The 19,780-nt window shown below is 40.7% G+C and overlaps 1 protein-coding gene across 1 annotated transcript in view; it reads left to right on the top strand.

Moving 5' to 3' along the window:
• The window catches only part of lrrc1 (leucine rich repeat containing 1), a 40,967-nt gene that overhangs the window by 2,392 nt on the left and 18,795 nt on the right, over positions 1 to 19,780 (top strand). The window contains exons 2-5 of the mRNA XM_021576487.3: positions 9,893 to 10,010; positions 12,047 to 12,125; positions 13,551 to 13,640; positions 18,011 to 18,067. Coding sequence (XP_021432162.3) covers positions 9,893 to 10,010; positions 12,047 to 12,125; positions 13,551 to 13,640; positions 18,011 to 18,067 — 344 coding nt within the window. The remainder of the gene's footprint in view (positions 1 to 9,892; positions 10,011 to 12,046; positions 12,126 to 13,550; positions 13,641 to 18,010; positions 18,068 to 19,780) is intronic.

The following is a 19,780-nucleotide window of genomic DNA, read 5'->3' as shown; positions in this document are numbered from 1 at the left end:
CTGACTTGCCTAGTTAATTAAATACAATTCTGATTTAACATATCATATAGCTTTCTATATAGTCTACATAATAACGTGATACCTTTTTCTTCTTGAAAAGGAGTCGTTGCAGAGAAAATGCAGACTGGTCTTTTTATCAACTTGTGGAAACATGAAACGGGAGTTGGCCACGTTCCTGTTTCTTCCTCTTTTCCATCACTTTCTCATGAGTGTTGGCGAGGAACTCGTCTACAAAGAAATTAACCGTTTGGTGCACTACAATTGCCAGAAGATTTGTGTTAGTTTATTAGTGGTTAAATAAATCTCAGATTTTTGGGGGGATAGCAAATGGTCAGGTAGTGAATGATTGGACAAGAAGTAGCCTAGATTTCGAGGATGCGTATCAGGTGTTCCTTTCGTTGAGGAATCAAGCAAGGGATGTCTAACTGCATATACTTGCAGGCTAGCCTAACTTGTAGAACTAGCTGTGCCATTGTCAATAGAGATAGTGATCTCTCCAAGTCCTGTGAGTATATCTGTTGCCTATAGCCTAGGCCATCATTTCCCAAACTCGGCCCTGTCCTAGGCTATTTTACTTTTACAACTTCACTTAGCCTAAATAGTAGGAACTACAGAAAAAAGGGAGCTGTTCACCTAACCCCAGCACAAGCCTACCACATCTCATTTTGAGATGTTGATCATTCTGCATTAGGCTGGTCTAGATATCAGTAGAAATTGATACTTTGGGATTTTGATTATAAAGAGATGCCACATTACATTTTCAGAAATGCTTATTTGAAGAGGTGAACATTTGACAAATTAATAGGTTATAGCTTTATTTCCCCACCCTCTCTACATTTATTTCCACACATTTGGCATAGGGTGGCCTAGGCTATTCAAAAGTCCCAATCACCCATGTGGAATTTAGTCTAACCTCAGTAGACTAAAGGGCATAGGAGCCTAGTATAAGAAGCCATCTAGTTTGTTGAGCGATAAGGTGCCGCATTCTGTGCTAGGTTAGTCATGTCTGACAGCCAGCAGGTCTGCTCTTCCTCACATTGAGCCATGAAAACAAGGAAGTTGTTAACAAAGGTGCAGTCAGTATCAGGGTGTTATGGCGCAACATGAGTCCTCCTTTGTTCTGTCAAGCTCTAGGCCTAGCATCACCTTTGAAGTTTGCCATTGTCTTTGTTAAGTATTTACAGATGTGCTAACTTCGCTTAATATACCAAAGCCAGTCCTAATCAAAACTGTTCTTCTTGTCCAATTTTTAGCGTTTACGATGTAGGCTAGCCTAGGTGTTGTCAACTTAGCAACACAGGCATCAAATTAGTAGTCTTAAGGCATCCGCATGCTTCCCAGCTGAAACAGTTCGAAAGAGTTAATTCATATGTGACTTGTTTCAGGAAACTTGGTGTATGTTGCGCATGACTACTTTACAGGAGAACAGTGGTGGGAAAAGTACTCAATTGTCACACTTGAGTAAAAGTAAAGATACCTTAATAGAAAATGACTTAAGTGAAAGTCACCCAGTAAAATACTACTTCAAAATGAATTTCATTTGTCACATATATAAGTATATATATAATATAAGTGTTCAGTAAAAAATAATTAAAGCGCAGCAGTTAAATAAGTGGCGAGGCTATATATACAAGGGTACCGAGTCAATGTGCGGGGGGCACAGGTTAGTCTAGATAATTTACGTAATATGTAAGTAGGTGAAGTTAAAGTGGATGGATGATAAACAAAGTAGCAGCAGCGTAAAAGGGGAGGGGCGGACAATACAAATAGTCTGGGTAGCCATTTGATTAGGTGTTCAGAAGTCTTATGGCTTGGGGGTAGAAGCTGTTTAGAAGCGTTTTGGACCTAGACTCCGGTACCGCTTGCCGATATCAGAGAGAATGGTCTATGACTAGTGTGGCTGGAGTCTTTGACCATTTTTAGGACCTTCCTCTGGCACCGCCTGGTATAGAGGTCCTGAATGGCAGGAAACTTGGCCCCAGTGATGTACTGGGCCGTACGCACTACCTTCTTTAGTGCCTTGCGATCGGAGGCCGAGCAGTTGCCATGCCAGGCACTGATGCAACCAGTCAGGATGCTCTCGATGGTGCAGCTGTAGAACTTTTTGAGGATCTGAGGACCCATACCAAATCTTTTCAGTCTCTTGAGGGGGAATAGGCTTTGGCGTACCTTCCTCAATACTGTCTTGGTGTGTTTGGACCATGATAGATTGTTGGTGATGTGGACACCCAGCCCCATCGATAAGAATGGGGGTGTGCTCGGTCCTCCTTTTCCCCTAGTCCACAATCATCTCCTTTGTCTTGATCACATTGAGGGAGAGGTTGTTATCCTGGTACCACACGGTCAGTTCTCTGACCTCCTCCCTATAGGCTGTCTCATGAATGTTGGTGATCAAGCCTACCACTGGTGTCGTCAGCAAACTTAATGATGGTATTGGAGTTGTGCCTGGCCATGCTGTAATGAGTGAACAGGGAGTACAGGAGGGGACTGACCACGCTCCCCTGAAGGACCATGTGTTGAGGATCAGCGTGGCAGATGTTGTTACCTACCCTTACCACCTGGAGGCGGCCTGACAGGAAGTCCAGGATCCAGTTGCAGTGGGAGGAGTTTCGTCCCACATTTTTTTCCCGGATAGCCAGGGGCACACTCCAACACTCAGACATACGTTACAAAATAAGCATTTTGTGTTTCGTGAGTCCGCCAGATCAGATGCAGTAGGGATGACCGGGGATGTTCTCTTGATAAGTGAGTGAATTGGACCATTTTCCTGTCAACGTAATGATTGCTTTTTGGTGTCAGGGGAAATGGAGTAAAAAGTAAATTTTCTTTAGGAATGTTGTGAAGTAAAAGTGAAATTAGCAAAAATATAAATAAAGGACAGACACTCAAACTATTTAAGTTGTACTCTAAAGTATTACACCACTGCAGGAGAGCCATTTGAACGTAAACTCATTTTGATCAAATAAATACGTTTTTTTTGGCAGAAATGCCTTCTGGAACATGTGAACTTTCATGTGCATTACTAACAAATGTGTATGCTATCTGTAAGTATGAATACAATTGTTAAATTATGAGCCTAGTTGGTTTAGCCATGGAAAAAGTCAGGAACCTTCCTGCTAGCCATGATTGGCTGAGATAATGGATGGGTTGGACATGCCGAGAGATGAATTTGGATTTTTGCAGACCAATCCGAACTGTAGTATTTGTAGGTAATCCTTTCTAACACAGCTTTTTTGTTGTTGAAAGTTATCAGTGTTGCTCTCCACTTTCTGGAGGCCCGTGCTTTGAAATCAGTGGAATTAGAGTATGATAGCTAAGGAGATTCTATGTTCTCGAAAAGAGAACACAGAAGGCTGGTGAAAATACCTGTCTCTGGATTACATCTTCAAACTAAGGGAAACCATGGCATCCATGACAGAGGGCATCCATGCATTTCAGTTATAATACATTTCTAATTTTGTCAGTTTTCATTTCAAGTTAAAGCCTACTGTTAGGTCGCTAGCTAAAGTTAACTGGCTGGCATGTTAGCTAACGTTACAAGTATGATCTGTATAGTAATATTATTTGTATCCCAGAGCCATTTTCATTGCAAGTTATAGCCTAATGCAAGGCTGTCCAACCTTCTTCCTGGACATCTACTGTCCTGTGGGTTTTCAATCCAACCCTAATTTAACCTGTTGCGTGTAGGGGGCAATATTTTGATGTTTGGATGAAAAACGTACCCAAATTAAACTGCCTATTTCTCAGGCCCAGAATCTAGAATATGCATATATAATTGTCAGATTAGGATAGAAAACACTCTAAAGTTTCCAAAACTGTCAAAATATTGTCTGTGAGTATAACATAACTGATATTGCAGGCGAAAACCTGAGGAAAATCCAACCAGGAAGTGCCTAAGAGAAACGAATCTCCCTGTTCCATTGCATGCCTTCCCTCCACTTTTAAAGGGATATCAACCAGATTCCTTTCCCTATGGCTTCCACATGGCGTGAACCATCTTTAGACTAGACATAGTTTCAGCCTTTTTTATTCTGAAAAATGAGCGAGAACGATCACATCGCATCAGTCGATGGCTGGGTGCCAGCAGAGTTTTGCATGCGCAACAGCTTGGAGCAGACATATTCTCTCTCCCCTCTTAAAAAAGCAACGGTCCGGTTGAAATATTATTTATTGTAAAAACAAACTGAGGATTGATTATAGAAATCGTTTGACATGTTTCTACGTACTTTACGGATACTATTTGGAATTTTCGTCTGCCCCGTCGTGACTGCTCGAGCCTGTGGATTTCTGAACAAAACGCGCCAACCAAATGGAGGTATTTTGGATATAAAATCTTTATGGAACAAAAGGAACATTTACTGGGAGTCTCGTGAGTGCAAACATCCGAAGATCACCAAAGGTAAGCGATTCATTTTATTGCTTTTCTGACTTTCGTGACCAATCTACTTGGCTGCTAGCTTTTTGTAAAGTTTTGTCTGCTGAGAGAGATGTCCTAACATAAACGCTTGGATAGCTTTTGCTGTAAAGCTTTTTTGAAATCTGACACACCAGGTGGATTAACCTTTCTGATCTCCCCATCCCGGATCCGGGATCGTGAATACAGACTCAAGCTCATTACCATAACGCAACGTTAACTATTCATGAAAATCGCAAATGAAATGAAATAAATATGCCATCTCTCAAGCTTAGCCTTTTGTAAACAACACTGTCATCTCAGATTTTCAAAATATGCTTCTCAACCATAGGAAAACAATCATTTGTGTAAAAGTAGCTAGCTAGCGTTAGCATTTCGCGTTAGCATTTAGCGTTAGCATTAGCGTTAGCATCCAGCACGCAACATTAACAAAAACATAAAAGCCTTCAAATAAAATCATTTACCTTTGAAGAACTTCTGATGTTTTCAATGAGGATACTCTGTTAGATAGCAGATGCTCAGTTTTTCCAAAAAGATTCCTTGTGTATTAGAAATAGCTCCACATTTGGCTACCAAAAAAAATCCGAAAATTCAGTCCTCAAAACGCGAACGTTGTTTAGAATCAATCATCAAGGTGTTTTTCACATATCTCTTCATTGATACATCGTTCTTGGACACATGCTTTCTCCCCTGAATCAAATGGTAAAGTAGAAGCAGCTGGCAATTGCGCACCGAATTCGACGCAGGACACCAGGCGGACACTTGGAAAATGTAGTCTCTTATGGTCAATCTTCCAATGATATGCCTACAAATACGTCACAATGCTGCTAAGACCTTGGGCGAACGACAGAAAGTGTAGGCTCATTCGTTGCGCAATCACAGCCATATAAGGAGAGAATGGAAAACAGAGCTTCAGAAATTCTGCTAATTCCTGGGTGATGCATCATCTTGGTTTCGCCTGTAGAATGAGTTCTGGGGCACTTACAGACAAAATCTTTGCAGATTCTGAAACTTCAGAGTGTTTTCTTTCCAAAACTGTCAAGAATATGCATAGTCGAGCATCTTTTCGTGACAAAATATCGCGCTTAAAACGGGAACGTTTTTTATCCAAAAATGAAATAGCGCCCCTAGAGCTCTAACAGGTTAACAAGCTAAGCTGTGTTTTGCTATATTTGGCGCTCTGCAGTTCAGCGGATGTTGACATATGATCCCGCTAACGGGATGGGCGCGCCAAGAAGTTAAAACACCTGATTCTACTAGTTAGCTGCACAACAATACCTTAACTAGCTGAATCAGATATGCTAATTTAGGGTTGGACTGAACCTCCAGGACAGTAGATCTCCAGGAAGGGGTTGGTCAACCCTGGGTCTAATGTTAGCTAGCTAGCTAGCTAGCTAGCTAGCTAACATTGAACCTGGTTGGTTAGCTACCTGCAGATTCATGCAGGGTAGTAACATTGAGTTTATGGTTCATTATTTTGCTAGCTATGTCTTAACAAAAGACCACTATGCAAGTCACCAATAGAATGTTCATGATGTTACTGCAACAACTGTCGAAAGACGTAGCTTGTAAATTTGTTCTTGCCATCTACTCTGATTTAAAGAGCACTCTCGTCTGAATGTGCCAGAGAGCAGAATAACTGACGTATTTTTACGAACGCCCGTTGAATATGGCCAGTGTCAGTAAACGTTGGCAAAAAAACGTAATTAAATTGTTGCCAGCAGCACATTTCGTCACCAACGCTTTGGATAACATAAAAACAACCTAACCAGCTCTGCTAAGGTGAGTAAAATGGTCAGTGAGCTGTTCTCTCATGTGTCTGGAAGTAGCTAGTCAACGTTAGCTTGGGAGCCTGACTGCTGCTGTTAGGTCAGAACGCTTGGATCAACCCTACTCCTCAGCCAGAACATTCAATGTGTGCTCTGAGAGCTAAATGCTCTGAATTTACGAATGGACAAACTGACAACCCTCTGAGTTTATGAACGCCCACGGCACACTCTGGCCAGTAGGTTTACCAAAACATTCAAGGGCCATTTTCTCAAGTGCGGTTACAAGTATATCAACTTTCAAAGCAAAATTACTTTCCCATTGTTCCTAAACTGTAGTGCATGATATGCCATTTTCTAGCTCTGTCTACTTTTATTCAATGTAAAATACACCATGTCAAATTTTGCTACATGAGATCGAGCCGGTCGGTCACATATGACTAGTTTTTAGTCTTCTGTCCACCCCCCCCAAAAAACAAGATTTTTTTTTGCTCAGAACTTTGGGTGCCGATAGTTGGGAACCCTGATCTAGGTGATAATTTCCCCTTGAAAACTATGAAAGATGTTGTAGAAAGTAACCACGTCAAATGGTTTGGAATGTTTGACAAACCCCTTTACCCCTAGCCATTCTGGTTTGTTTAACCTCTTGGGGCCCCTCATTTATATAGGCTAGACAGAGTCGGTACCGGTAGTTTGTTAGGTTAAGTTAATGAATTTTGGCATCTGTTTGAACAAGTCGTCCTTGAGCATCTATGACTTTGAATGGTCTTAATCAGGCTTGTTCAGTTTAGTTTAGAGAACCTTTTGAGCTAGGCCACAGGGAATATGCCTAGGTTAAACTAGGCTAATTGTAGGCTAGTTTTTTTTTCAGTTTTCAAGCTAATACCTTTGGCTTTGGATAATGTCCTGTACAAGATGGACACTGAACTTAAATCTAAAGAACAGCTTAAATCATGAAATAGGCTATCTCAAACAGACCAAATTAACAGATCACTCTAACCCTGCTATGCTGTTCAATCTGAGGAGTTCAACTCTGTTGTCTACTAGATTTTTATTTTGTTGATATTTATCTATTTTTAAACAGGAACCTTTCCTTTTGTAAAGACACTGGTATAGAGAAGTTTAGTTTGTGGGAGTCATTAGGATACACCTCAGTTGAATTTAGGATAACCCAAATATTGACTTGAGTGGGGAACGGTTTATTTCAGTTTTCATGGTGCCAATCAAATCATTCTAATTTTATTTGTTTTGTACATATATATTTTGCAGATGTTATCGGAGGTGCAGTGAAATGCTGGTTCCTAACCCCAACAGTGCAGTAATACCGAACAATACACAAATCCCCAAAATAAAGATATCAGGATGAGCAATATCCATCTGAAATATAAATATACGCACAACAAAAATATAAACTCCACATATAAAGTGTTGGTCCCATGTTTCATGTGCTGAAATAAAAAAAAATGCACAAAAAGCTTATTTCTTTCATTTTATGCACAAATGTGTTTTCAGCCCTGTTCGTGAGCATTTCTCTTTTGCCAAAAATAATCCATCCACTTGACAGGTGTGGCATATCAAGAAGCAGATTGAACAGCATGATCATTCCACAGGTGCATCTTGTGCTGGGGACAATAAAAAGCCACTCTAAAGTGGGGAGTTTTATCACACAACACAATGCCACATCTCTAGTTTTGAGGGATGTCCAACTGGCCTCTCAACCATAGATCACAATTAACCACGCCAGCCATGGATCTATGCACCCGGTTTCTTCACCTGTGGGATTGTCTGAGGGGGGATGAGTGTTGAGTATAAAGTCCTTTCGTGGGGAAAAACTCATTCTGGTTGACTGTGCCTGGCTCCCAAGTGGGTGGGCCTGGCTCCCCAGTGGGTGGGCCTATGCCCGCCCATGGCTGCACCCCTGCCCAGTCGTGTGAAATCCATAGATTTGGGCCTAAGGAATTTATTTAAATTGACCGATTTCCTTAAATGAACTGTAACTCAGTAAAATCTTTGTAATTGTAACATGTTGCGTTTAATATTTTTGTTCATTGTTTGTGTTTTTTATGGACAATAATATGAATAGAAAAGCTGTGTACAGCAGTACTTCTAGCCTATAGGATGAGTTGGGGGCGTGCCGTGGGGGGTGAACGAAAGCCTAACCTGTCGTTCCTGTTTCTGACATTGTACTCTGGAACGGCGGATTCAACTTGTTGTTGGGACATTAGAACAGACCAAGGCCTAGTCTATATTTATAATGAACAGAATAGAGGCTTGTATGCTCCTCTCTCTGTCTGGTCATAAGGTTGTTGAAACCATGAGTTTCAGGTCATGACAAACATGAGATGAAACCTGTGTTAGTTTAATCTAGTGCTGTCTTGTCTGGGTGTGTCTGTCTGTGTCTCCGTCCCATGAATACCTGTTTTCATTCCAGTTATGATTAGGCTAGGTTTGTTGTGGACATAGAATGCGGTATTGTGAACAGGAAAATGTAAATATCCGACAACCACAGCATTTCTTTTAACTTTTTTTTATTATCAGGGAACAGCACAAGCGCAGCCAATACGAAAGGCATGTAGGCCTATTGCTTGTTTAGTAAATTGACTCTCGTCTCCATTTTTTAGCTTGTTGGTGTATTAGCATGTTTAATTGGCTCTAGTCTCCATTTTAGCTCGTCATTGTCACCTCTAACTGATTCATTCTGAGTAGGCCTAGTCAGGTAGGTTGAAGTTAGTCCTATCTCACAACATTGCTACCGTTCAAACACGAGGTTATTTATCCTAAATAGCCTTTGGGCTAGGCTAAGTCTTTGTCCTTTCTGTAGGTTTACTTACCAGTAGAATATCTAGAATACATTTGCAGTTAATTGCAGGTAGAATATGTCAAAGGTGGAAGCCTAGATTGAGTGTGCTCTCAAATGCTAATTGGGAGTCCAGTTCACTGTCATCACTGATTGCCTTGGGTTTGCAATCAAAGTAGACTACTTGTCCTTAAAATAGGCCTACTTCATCTGAGATCTTTTTTTTTATACCAGTAGCCTATTATTCATAATTCAATTAAAGTGGAGGGCTATATATATAATTCCCTCACGACTTCTGTGAAAAGACAATGAAGATTGTGAGCTCGCTTTCAGTTATTAGTGGAGACCTATAGTGAGACTTGTGCAGGACATTGTTCCGATTAGAAGCGTTTCCAACCATCTTTCATAGTGTTCTTGAAATTGTCTGTTTTTTGAAAAGGGTCTTTTTGGGGGTGTAATTTTTATATCTATGAAACGGAGATGTTTAAATTGCATGTTGACTTGGAGTGCCTGGCAGTGTCAGGATAAGACACCATCCAAGTAGGTCATCATCCAGAAGAATGGATGATTACATCAGAGAACTGGGTAGGAACTGAACAATATTTCCCAGGCCACTGACCACCACTCTTAGGCCTAATTGCTTTACTTTTTTGCTGGTTTTAAACTTATTTACTGAGTTGATTTGTGGACAAGTATGGTTAGCCTACAACCTGTTTTTAAGACTCACTCAACATTTTAATTTGGTTCAATCTGGAAAATGTTTTATTTTATCAACATACTACTGTTGCATCACATTTTCAGGATGGGACAAACTATTGATCACCATGTTGTATCGTGTTTGTTCACACTGAATGTTTCCTATGTCCATGTCAACTGTAGGCCTACTGCTAATCTGATGTGTGTTGTCTTTTTCAGCCATTTTTTCAGCTGGTAAAGCTACGAAAGCTGGGCCTGAGTGACAACGAGATCCAGAGGCTTCCTCCAGAGATAGCCAACTTCATGCAGCTGGTAGAACTTGATGTCTCTCGTAATGGTGAGAAGAGAACCACTGCTCTAAACTAGGGGTGTGACGTTTAAACTAAATTGGGATCGTTAAACATAAAAAATAATTTAAAAAAATAAACAAGTGTCTTACATTTTTTTTTATACAAAGTTAAAATCACAGTGCAGTTATCAAAATGACCACTAACAAACAGGTTAAATAAAAATAATTGAAAGTGCAATATGTATCTTTTTGGGCAACCCAACTAAATTCACATAGAAATATGAGTTATAAATCTGTTTATTCTCATTGAAAGCAAGTCTAAGAAGTAGTAGATGTTCTATGTGCACTACTTCTACGCTTCCAGTCTTAAGTTTTGTTTTTGTGTCTTTTGCTTTCGGTTTTGTACACCACATACAAAGAGCTGAAAATATAATATTTTGGGGTATTCCAAATATTTCAGTGGTTTAGATGGTACATTGATTGTTTTGTAACAAACTGAAATTCAGAGAACTGTTCGAATTTTAGCAGCTAGGAAATGGCTGCTCGATTTCTGCATTATTGCACCTTTAAATAAACACCTAATGCAACAATGCTGTGACGTTAGTAGGAGGAGATATGCATCTTTCTAATTATTTGCCATGAATATAAAGAGCTCCGCACGTCATCCTCGATAACAGTTGAAAAAATGGCAGCGAGTGAGACCGGAAAACGACAGTAGCAAAGTGCTGTATGGCAATACTTTGAGAAGTTAAATGAGAAGGTTGTGAAATGCAAACTTTGCAAGGTGGAATTGAGCTACAGTGGGAGTACAGGTGTAATGCTGAATGGGAGGCACCGTGAAACCCAACCCGTTGCGGGCAGCAGTGGGATAAGGGACGGAGTCAGAATTGCAGTGCTGATTGCAGTTGATATGCAGCCATTTGTCTATAGTAGAGGACTTCGGCTTCAATGTTTCCCTAATGGCATGTCTAGAACCAGATTACAAGATGTAATGCTGAAAAACCGTGACGGCCCAGATGGATAAATTATACAATGATTGCTCTGCGAATAGCCCTACAAAGCTCTTAAACACCATACGTGGCAGAACAGATTGTTGGATGTCTATGAACACGCTGTCATACATCGCTGCAACGAACCAAAAGGGTAGCGGTGTGGTTAAGGTTAGGTTTAAAACCACATTTTAAGAAGAGAAATTGAAGAAATAGTGGCGACCGTCTGGTAGCCAGCCAGGTCTGTGGTTGATTGAACTGCATTGCCACCTGGCGGTCACAAGCAGGCCCATATCTGAATTGTGAATTCATGTAATTTGAAGATTTGTTTTTCCTATTGTTTAAACAATAAATAGTAGTTTAAACGTTACAAATGTTTTTTACATTTGTCACAACATCCCTACTATGAACACTGGGTTGGTGGGATTTTCAGCCCCACCAAACAGGCCTAAACTCTCATTGACTCAACCACTGGTGCTATGAATGAAGACATTTTAAACTGCCTGCTTATTTTGATAATGCTTCATTTATGACTAGGCTCTTTGTTCGAAAATGCAATAAATGCTGGACAAGCAATATAAGTAGCTCAAACCACCATTCAGTGCTATCAATTCCCTTCACTGTACAGACCCAACATATTTTCAGAGCCACATTGGTATGGTTTCTCCCATAACTTCTGGACTTAACATTTCTCAAAGAGAGCTGCCATTGCAGAGCTTCCCAGTAGGACAAAATCCAGAATGCTAATTATGTTGATTTATAGAAGTTCAAATGGCAGTTTCACATGCAGCTCTATGTTTGGCGCCACAACCATACTCATTTTGTGGTGATTCTAAATAGACCTTTCTCCTTTATGGATATTTATTAACGTTGTTTCTGGATCACTAGCTTTAAGTGGAATGCCTCGTCGGATGGACGTTCTGAACTATGTTGTAATTTTGACTGAGGCACGTCATAGTCAAAATTAGAAATCTTAGGCCTGGCTGACACAACCGGTCTTCATTTTATGCCAGTGTTTAGTGTGTTGTTTCCCAATCCCATTTACAGGGTGTTGATCAAGATGTTTCTAACATGAAGTTCTTTCCTCCCTCATAGACATCATAGAAATTCCTGAGACCATTTCTTACTGTAAAGCTCTCCAAGTAGCAGACTTTAGTGGAAACCCATTAACAAGGTAACTGAACTTTGAATTCATGTCTCCATAAATGTTTAGCGAATGGGAAGGATAACAAGACGGACAGTACAGCGGTGTAGTAGCACTATAGTAGGCTGTATGTAGGAACTGCATGACAACTTCAACAGAGTAAGAATCGTTTAAACACTAGTAGACTGTTGTAAATAAGAACTATACTGGAAGGAAAATGGACAAACTTTTTTTATGTAGGTACGGCTTCAGACAGCATTTATTTGTTGCTTTAACTAGCCTATCTGACGGCATTGAACTAAAATAATGTTCAATTAGCATGAACTAGTCATTTAAGTTAATGAATATAATTTTATGGGATATATCCCCTTCCCCCCCAGTTTTCCTGTCAGCTGTCTCATGCAGAGGAGGCTGTTGGGAAGCGCTATAGGAGGACAGGCTCATTGTAGTCCCCCTATAGCGCCTCCCACCAGCGTCCTTTGGTCTCATGGTGAGGTCTATGTTTAATTTGGACCCCCAATGGAGGCAAAGCCACAATGCCATATGGTTCAGTTTGGGACTAGCCATGCACTGGGCTGTGTGATTAGCTACACATTGGTAATGTACATATGGCCTAGATCAGGGGTATTCAACTATTACCCTACGAGATCCGGAGCCTGCTGGTTTTCTGTTCTACCTGATAATTAATTGCACCCACCTGGTGTCTAAATCAGTCCCTGATCAGAGGATAACAAAGGGGAAAAATGCAGTGGAACTGGCTTCGAGGTTCAGAGTTGAGTTTGAAGGGCCTAGATGTTCTTGTTAGAAAGCTTTACTCAGTTCCCGAGGAAGATAATATATAGCTGGCACTCTGTGACTGACCTGCAGATGATACAACATGTTTAAGCGTTGTGATTTGGAATTAAATGTGACCAGGCATTACAACCCACACATAAAACTTTCACTCTCCCACACTGACAGTAGCATTGTGTGTCAGAGATTGTCTCTGGGTCACCATTGTAAATATGAGTGGGCGGTAGGTAGCCTAATAGTTAAGAGCTTTTGTCCAGTAATTGAAAAGTTGCTGCTTTGAATCCCTGAGCCGAATAAGTGAAAAATGTGCCCTTGAGCAAGGCACTTAACCCTAATTGCTCCTGTAAGTCACTGTGGATAAATGACTAAAATGTAGAAAATATATATCTCTGGGCGACAACTTTTTAGATAGGCGTGAATCAGGTCATGAAGGCTTAAAACAATAATATATCAAATGCAAAGAAAAAGTTAGTTCCTGTTGATCAGACACTTTCCAGTCAGAGAGGAAAGTAGTTGGCCTATGTCAGCTTTATAGTATATTTTATGGATGTTTCCTTATTGCCTATTAATACAGTCAGATCCATAGATTTTCAAGAATCTGCATCCATTTATTATCATCTCGCAAGAATCTGATTTATTTTTGAATGCTTCTTGTTTTTCCAGATTGCCTGAGAGTTTTCCAGAGCTCCGGAATTTAACTTGCCTTTCCATCAATGACATTTCGTTGCAGATTCTTCCCGAAAACATTGGAAAGTAAGTACCTCATCCTTTTAGTCTTAAAAAAACCCCAACAACATTTAATTTAATACAGAATCATCTTTTTTATATTAATAATATTTATAATAATCTTTTGGTCATTTATATCAGGATTCAGTGTATAATTTCACAAAGGGACAAGAATGGTGTTATTGGATTTATGGCAGATAAAACTCGCCCTGTAAATGTATCAGCAGATTCTGCTTCTTTCCTGTCCTTCTCTATCCCCAGCGGCCCCGTTAATTTCCTGTGTAATTTTCTCCAGCGTGCCATGTTCCTTGATGTTTCACTTGCAGACGAATGCCAGCCCTCTCTCCCTTCAGATAAAGGCTTAATATAGCATGGAGCAACTAGTGTAAAACTAAACAAAGCTCTGTTTTGATTTGACATATTGCTGTAAATTAGGGATTACTGTATGTAGCATAGCCTTACATGATTAATACACAGATGGTATTTTGCAGAATGATTCAGTCTTGGTTTTCTGGCTCCGTGATTAGTAGGTCTAGATTATAGACTTTAAGTAATGTTACACTCATTGCGCTCAGCTCGATTAAGTCCTATTAAATCTGTTGTCATCTGCGTTACCATGGTGACCTAGTAAGCGCTCTGTGACAGTTAATGTTAAGACGGACCTACTCGTGAATAAATGGAGCGCATTAGCCCAGATATTGATTGTTCATCCATTCACTCACTCATCTAGCTGTGGAGGACTGAAATTATATCACCACATGAGGTTGTACTCAAAAGGTGTAGGCTTTATGGATTTCTAGAAAAAACACTTTTCTACACCGCTGTTGATCTCTCGGACAGAGGCTCACGCAACATACATGGTATCGTACTGTCTGTCAACAGATTGTAGGATGTGACAACTGAGAACCTTCGTTCAGATTTTTCATCACTGATCATTTAAACAAATCACAATTTCCAAGGTGTTCACATCTTTCGAATTTCCAAAGGGAATATTTGTCCCATTGACTAACTTCAGAGAGAGGGGGGTGAAGCTGACACTTCCTCTCCTCGTCTTTTCAACACATCTGAACTTAATCGAGCATCTGATGCAATTACACGATTTTAGTACCATGTTTCTAAAATTACGATTATCAATGTGGCCAGCTAACCTCTCACCGAGACACCACTGGAGTAGCTACTTTTGGATAACCCACGCTGGAAATCATCCAGCATTGATATACCATATCAGTGTTGCATTTGAGCCATTGATCTATGCTCTTACTTTCCCAGTAGATTTGACAGATAGATTTCTCTATTGGCTTTCCACTGGAGCCGACTCCCATGCAGAGTGGTTTAGAGGGCTCAGGGATAACAGATCAGTTTTCAGAGCTATTTCGTCTACCTCCCGATGGCATAGGATTCTACCTCCGCCAAAGGCATGTGTACCATACAGATGTTAGATCTTAATTTGATCACATTGCTGGGAATTTTCCTGCATCGCATGTTGTCTAATTTTGGCCAGATAATAGCCTAACCACTGATCAAGCTACATTATTGATTAACGTTTAACTGTTGCTGCAGGATTATTTTGCTGCGACAGTAGGGGTCAAATTAAGATCCTGCATCTATCAGACTTGTATAACTCAATGAGTCAGTGCCTGTCAGTATCTGCCCTCACAACTAGGGGAGTTAATGACTGAGAACTAGAACACGATTAAAAACAAGTTAGTGTGGCTCAACACCGCATGCAGCTCCCCGTCACAGGGGTGAATGGCACTGACACCTTATCAACTCAACATGGTATTAGTCAGCTGGCTGGCTCTGTGGCAAAACATTCACTAGGCCGTACATTAAGTTAAGTTGCACCTCTTGCAGCATGTTGTGAGTGGTTTGGTTGGCTCTCCTGGGTCATCTGAAATGCTAGGGCTAAAACTGCAAGCATCAGAGCTAGAAGAGATTTCTCTCTGTCCTTTAAATCTGGCCCAGTAACCTCACGTTGTGACGGGGGAATCTAGAAAGACCCAGTCGGGTTAGTCACCGCAGAGGGTTACCCTGTCATTCAGGAGAGATTCCGTATAGATTAAGACGAATTCTACTCTGTTTATCCTGTCGTTTGAGACTTCATGGCTCACATTTATTTGCTTTACTTCCATTATTAATGTTATTCAGAGACCAAAGAACGGACTGTCAACTGTCCTGTTTCGATTAAAAGCTCCCGAGCCAGTAGACCATTCAAATTGTATTACTTGTTAAAGGATTTGCTGCCTCCCTCCCCTCCCCTCCCCTCCCCTCCCTCCGAAAACTACTTTAGGATTTTATTTCATTATACTGTCACTGAAAAAAAAAAGTGTGAGCGAGACGGGGGTTGACCTGGGGGGGGCTCTGAGGTACTGGAACGCATGAAAAGAAAATCCCATTTAAAATAAAGCATTGCATGCATATCACATTTGCATAGTGGAATAGAGTAGTACAGTAGAGGCGCTTGCATTAGTTGCACACATGGGGAAATATCTTTGTAGCCTAAGGTCCAGAGGAGAATGTGACTTTTTATAAATTCATTTCATGCAATTCCAGGTCACTTTACATGACTGGAGTCTTTAGTATAATATTGTTAAATACTGCACAAATGACCGAAATGACCGGCTCTTTTGACACTGAGAATCTTAGCTCAATAAAAATGACCTAATCTTGAATCCATCAATAGCCTAGGCGATGCGCTCATGCCACAAGCCTATCTTGTCTCGTCTTACTTTGTAAAACAATGCTGTTCGCTTAATAGGCCTATTTGGGAGTTAATAAAATATGTTGGTAGCCTACAGCAGACAGAACTAGTCTTCTCTTTTCAGCAGGACCCATTTGCTTTCCAACCTGTGTTTTTCCACTATTGTAGTAGAAATATTGTGCAATGCCTGTTTTGGCTGCATGCTGTTCACTGACAGATTTTACTGTGTGTTCCAGGCTGTAGGCTATGTCTTTTTGATTGGGCTACACACAATCCACAGCTAGGCAATTTAATAATACAAAAAAAAGAAGCTATTGATCATCTGTGGCAAAATGGATATGCCTGCTCCTGGTGTAGTATTCTGAATTAGTTCATTTCTTTCTGAACAGACACCTGTAATTCTAACTTCCGCAAATGTATTTAAATTGTTCAGCGGTGCTGCAGCAGCCCCCTTCCCGCAGTTATGAGGAAATAAATGAAGTGCAACGCTGGCGAGATGAGTTGCAGGCTCATGTCTAGCAGAGCGGAGAGAGATCATAGAAGGTGACTCTTATTCTAGTTCTGTGAGAGATACAGGCATGATTCTCTCTCACCACAGCCACGGGTTGATCTCTAGGCTACAATGTTGCGCAAACCATAAAGCTGGGCTGCCCCAACCTGAATAAATTCTTAGAATATCAGGCAAGTGCTGAAAATCTACGCTTTGAAATGAACTCTGATCGCTTTTATTAGAATGTGCTTTTATTAGAGCGTTCCGGGCAGGACCCAGCTCAAATGAAGCACTGACTTTATCATAACTTAATGGTAATTTAATTGTCTCGTTTCAAATGAAAGTAATAACAACCAACACTGTGAACATTACCTCTAAACACACACCATTATGTAGAGAGTGTACATGGACACGCCAGTTTATCAAAAATATATGTTTTTAGAGTGTCCTACTGTGTCATGGTTTATTCATGTTCTATTCTTTAACTAGGTCTAAATGGACAGTCTTGACATGGACTTAAAGTACACTTTTTTTTAATATATATATTTTTAGCTGTACTTTTGAGTCCGGAAGTCATAACAAATGCTAAGACTTCCATCGTAGCGTAGTGGCAATCAAGTTAAGACCACATTTTATATAGATTGATTACTTTTTGTGCCATTTGATTCACAATACGCCACGATTTGATTTCTGGCTTTAATGTTCCAGTCCGCAAGATTTAGATTCCTCTGTGCTTAATTTAACTGATGCAATTAGGCCCGTAGTTCACCACTGACGATGTCCAAGCCATATCTCCAGAGACCTGCAGGAGTGAGTCGCATCACTTTATCACACACCGTCAGCTGGAATCAAAAGTGCTGTAATTATTTGAAAACCTTTTCTTATAGGTCACGATCATATGGAAGCAAATATGGCAAGAAATATTTAGTTACAGATTGTGCATACTTATTATTTTTTTTCTACCTGCGCTCCATGGTTCCCTTTCATTGGGGATCAAAGATATTACCTCAGCCATTATTTTAGTTGGTATTCGTTCTCCTGAAAGACTTAATTCTTGGATTTCATAGACTGTCGGAGATGGCTTCAAGTAATCTTCATAAAAAGGACAAATATAAGTGCTTTTTTTCCCTCTATGATTTGTTGTTTGTTATTGTACCCAGATTATCATGAAAAACAAATAGCCACTTCTCTTTTCTCTCTCCACAGCCTCTCCAACTTGGTGTCACTGGAACTCAGAGAGAACCTGCTAACGTATTTACCAGAGTAAGTGCTTCCCTAGACCCAGTGCATTCAGAAAGTATTCAGACCCCTTCACTTTTTTGACATTTTGTTACATTACAGCCTTATTGTAAAATGGTTTAAATTGTTAGTTTTTTCCCCCCCTCAATCTACACACGACACCATAATGACATCCAAAAAAATGGTTTTTAGAAATGTTAGCAAAAAAAAAAAAAGGCAGCGATTACAGCCTCAAGTTTTCTTGAGTATGACGCTACAAGCCTAGCACACATGTTTCTGGAGAGTTTCTCCCATTCTTCTCTGCAGATCCTCTCAAGTGCTGTCAGGTTGGATGGGGAGCATCACTGCACAGCTATTTTCTGGTCTCTCCAGAGATGTTCGATCGGGTTCATGTCCGGGCTCTGGCTGGGCCACTCAAGGACATTGAGACTTATCCCGAAGCCACTCCTGCATTTGTCTTGGCTGTGTGCTTAGGGTCGATGTCCTGTTAGAAGGTGAACCTTTGTCCCAGTCTGAGAACCTGCTCCAGAGTGCTCAGGACTTTATCAAGGATCTCTCTGTACTTTGTGCTGTTCATCTTTCCCTCGATCCTGACTAGTCTCCCAGTCCCTGCTGCTGGAAAAACATCCCCACAGCATGATGCTGCCACCACCATGATTCACCATAGCGATGCTGCCATGTTTCCTCCAGACGTGACGCTTGGCATTCTCTCTTGGTCACCTCCCTGACCAAGGCCCTTCTCCCCCGATTGCTCAGCTTGGCAGGGCGGCCAGCTGTAGGAAGAGTCTTGGTGGTTCCAAACTTCTTCAATTTAAGAATGATGGAGGCCACTGTGTTCTTGGACCTTCAATGCTGCAGAATGTTCTTGGTACCCTTCCCCAGATCTGTGGATCGACACAATTGTGTCTCGGGGCTCTACGGACAGTTATTTCGACCTCATGGCTTGGTTTTTGCTTTGACATGCACTGTCAACTGAGGGACCTAATATAGACAGATGTGTGCCTTTCCAAATCATGTCCAATCAGTTGAATTTACCACAAGTGGACTCCAAGTTGTAGAAACACCTCAAGGATGATCAATGGAAACAGGATGGACCTGAGCTCATTTTCGAGTCTCATAGCAAAGGGTCTGAATAGTTATGTAAATGAGGTATTTCTATTTTTGTTTTTTTATTTGCTAAAAATTCTAAAAACCTGTTTTCGCTTTGTCATTATGGGGTAGTCATTATGGGATGTTGTGTGTAGATTAATGAGGGGGGAAAAAGTCATTTAATCCATTTTAGAATAAGGCTGTAATGTAACAATGTGGGAAAATTGAAGGGGTCTGAATACTTTCAGAATGCACTGGAAATACTTTGTTCCAGGGCAAATATTAATTGAAGGCACAAGACGACTAGGCCTACTTTTAGTCCGTCAGAGACTGAAATTCTTATTTTGCCCTGCTCCCAACCCCCCCCAGACATCTGTGTTCCACAAACGCTCTGAGAGTGGCACCCATTCCCCTGAAAAGGGATGTAATGAAGTTGGGTCTGTATGACTACATTACAAGCATGTAGCCAATTAGACTGTAAATGAAGCCTTATGTGTTTCACATGACAGACCTTTATATATAAGATTATATTTAGACTTTAGAGGTGATGTAGAGCTCAGTGTGCTCTTTGGCTGAAGACCGATAACTCTTCAATGTTCTACCTGGGTTCTCCCCCGGATTGTGAAACGAGGTGGTGTTGAGTACGCC

This window comes from Oncorhynchus mykiss, chromosome 20 (assembly GCF_057628025.1).
Source record: "Oncorhynchus mykiss isolate SJ-2025 chromosome 20, ASM5762802v1, whole genome shotgun sequence".
NCBI lineage: Eukaryota > Metazoa > Chordata > Actinopteri > Salmoniformes > Salmonidae > Oncorhynchus > Oncorhynchus mykiss.
The sequence above is the reverse complement of the archived record's forward strand: the minus strand, read 5'-3'. Positions and strand labels throughout refer to the sequence as shown.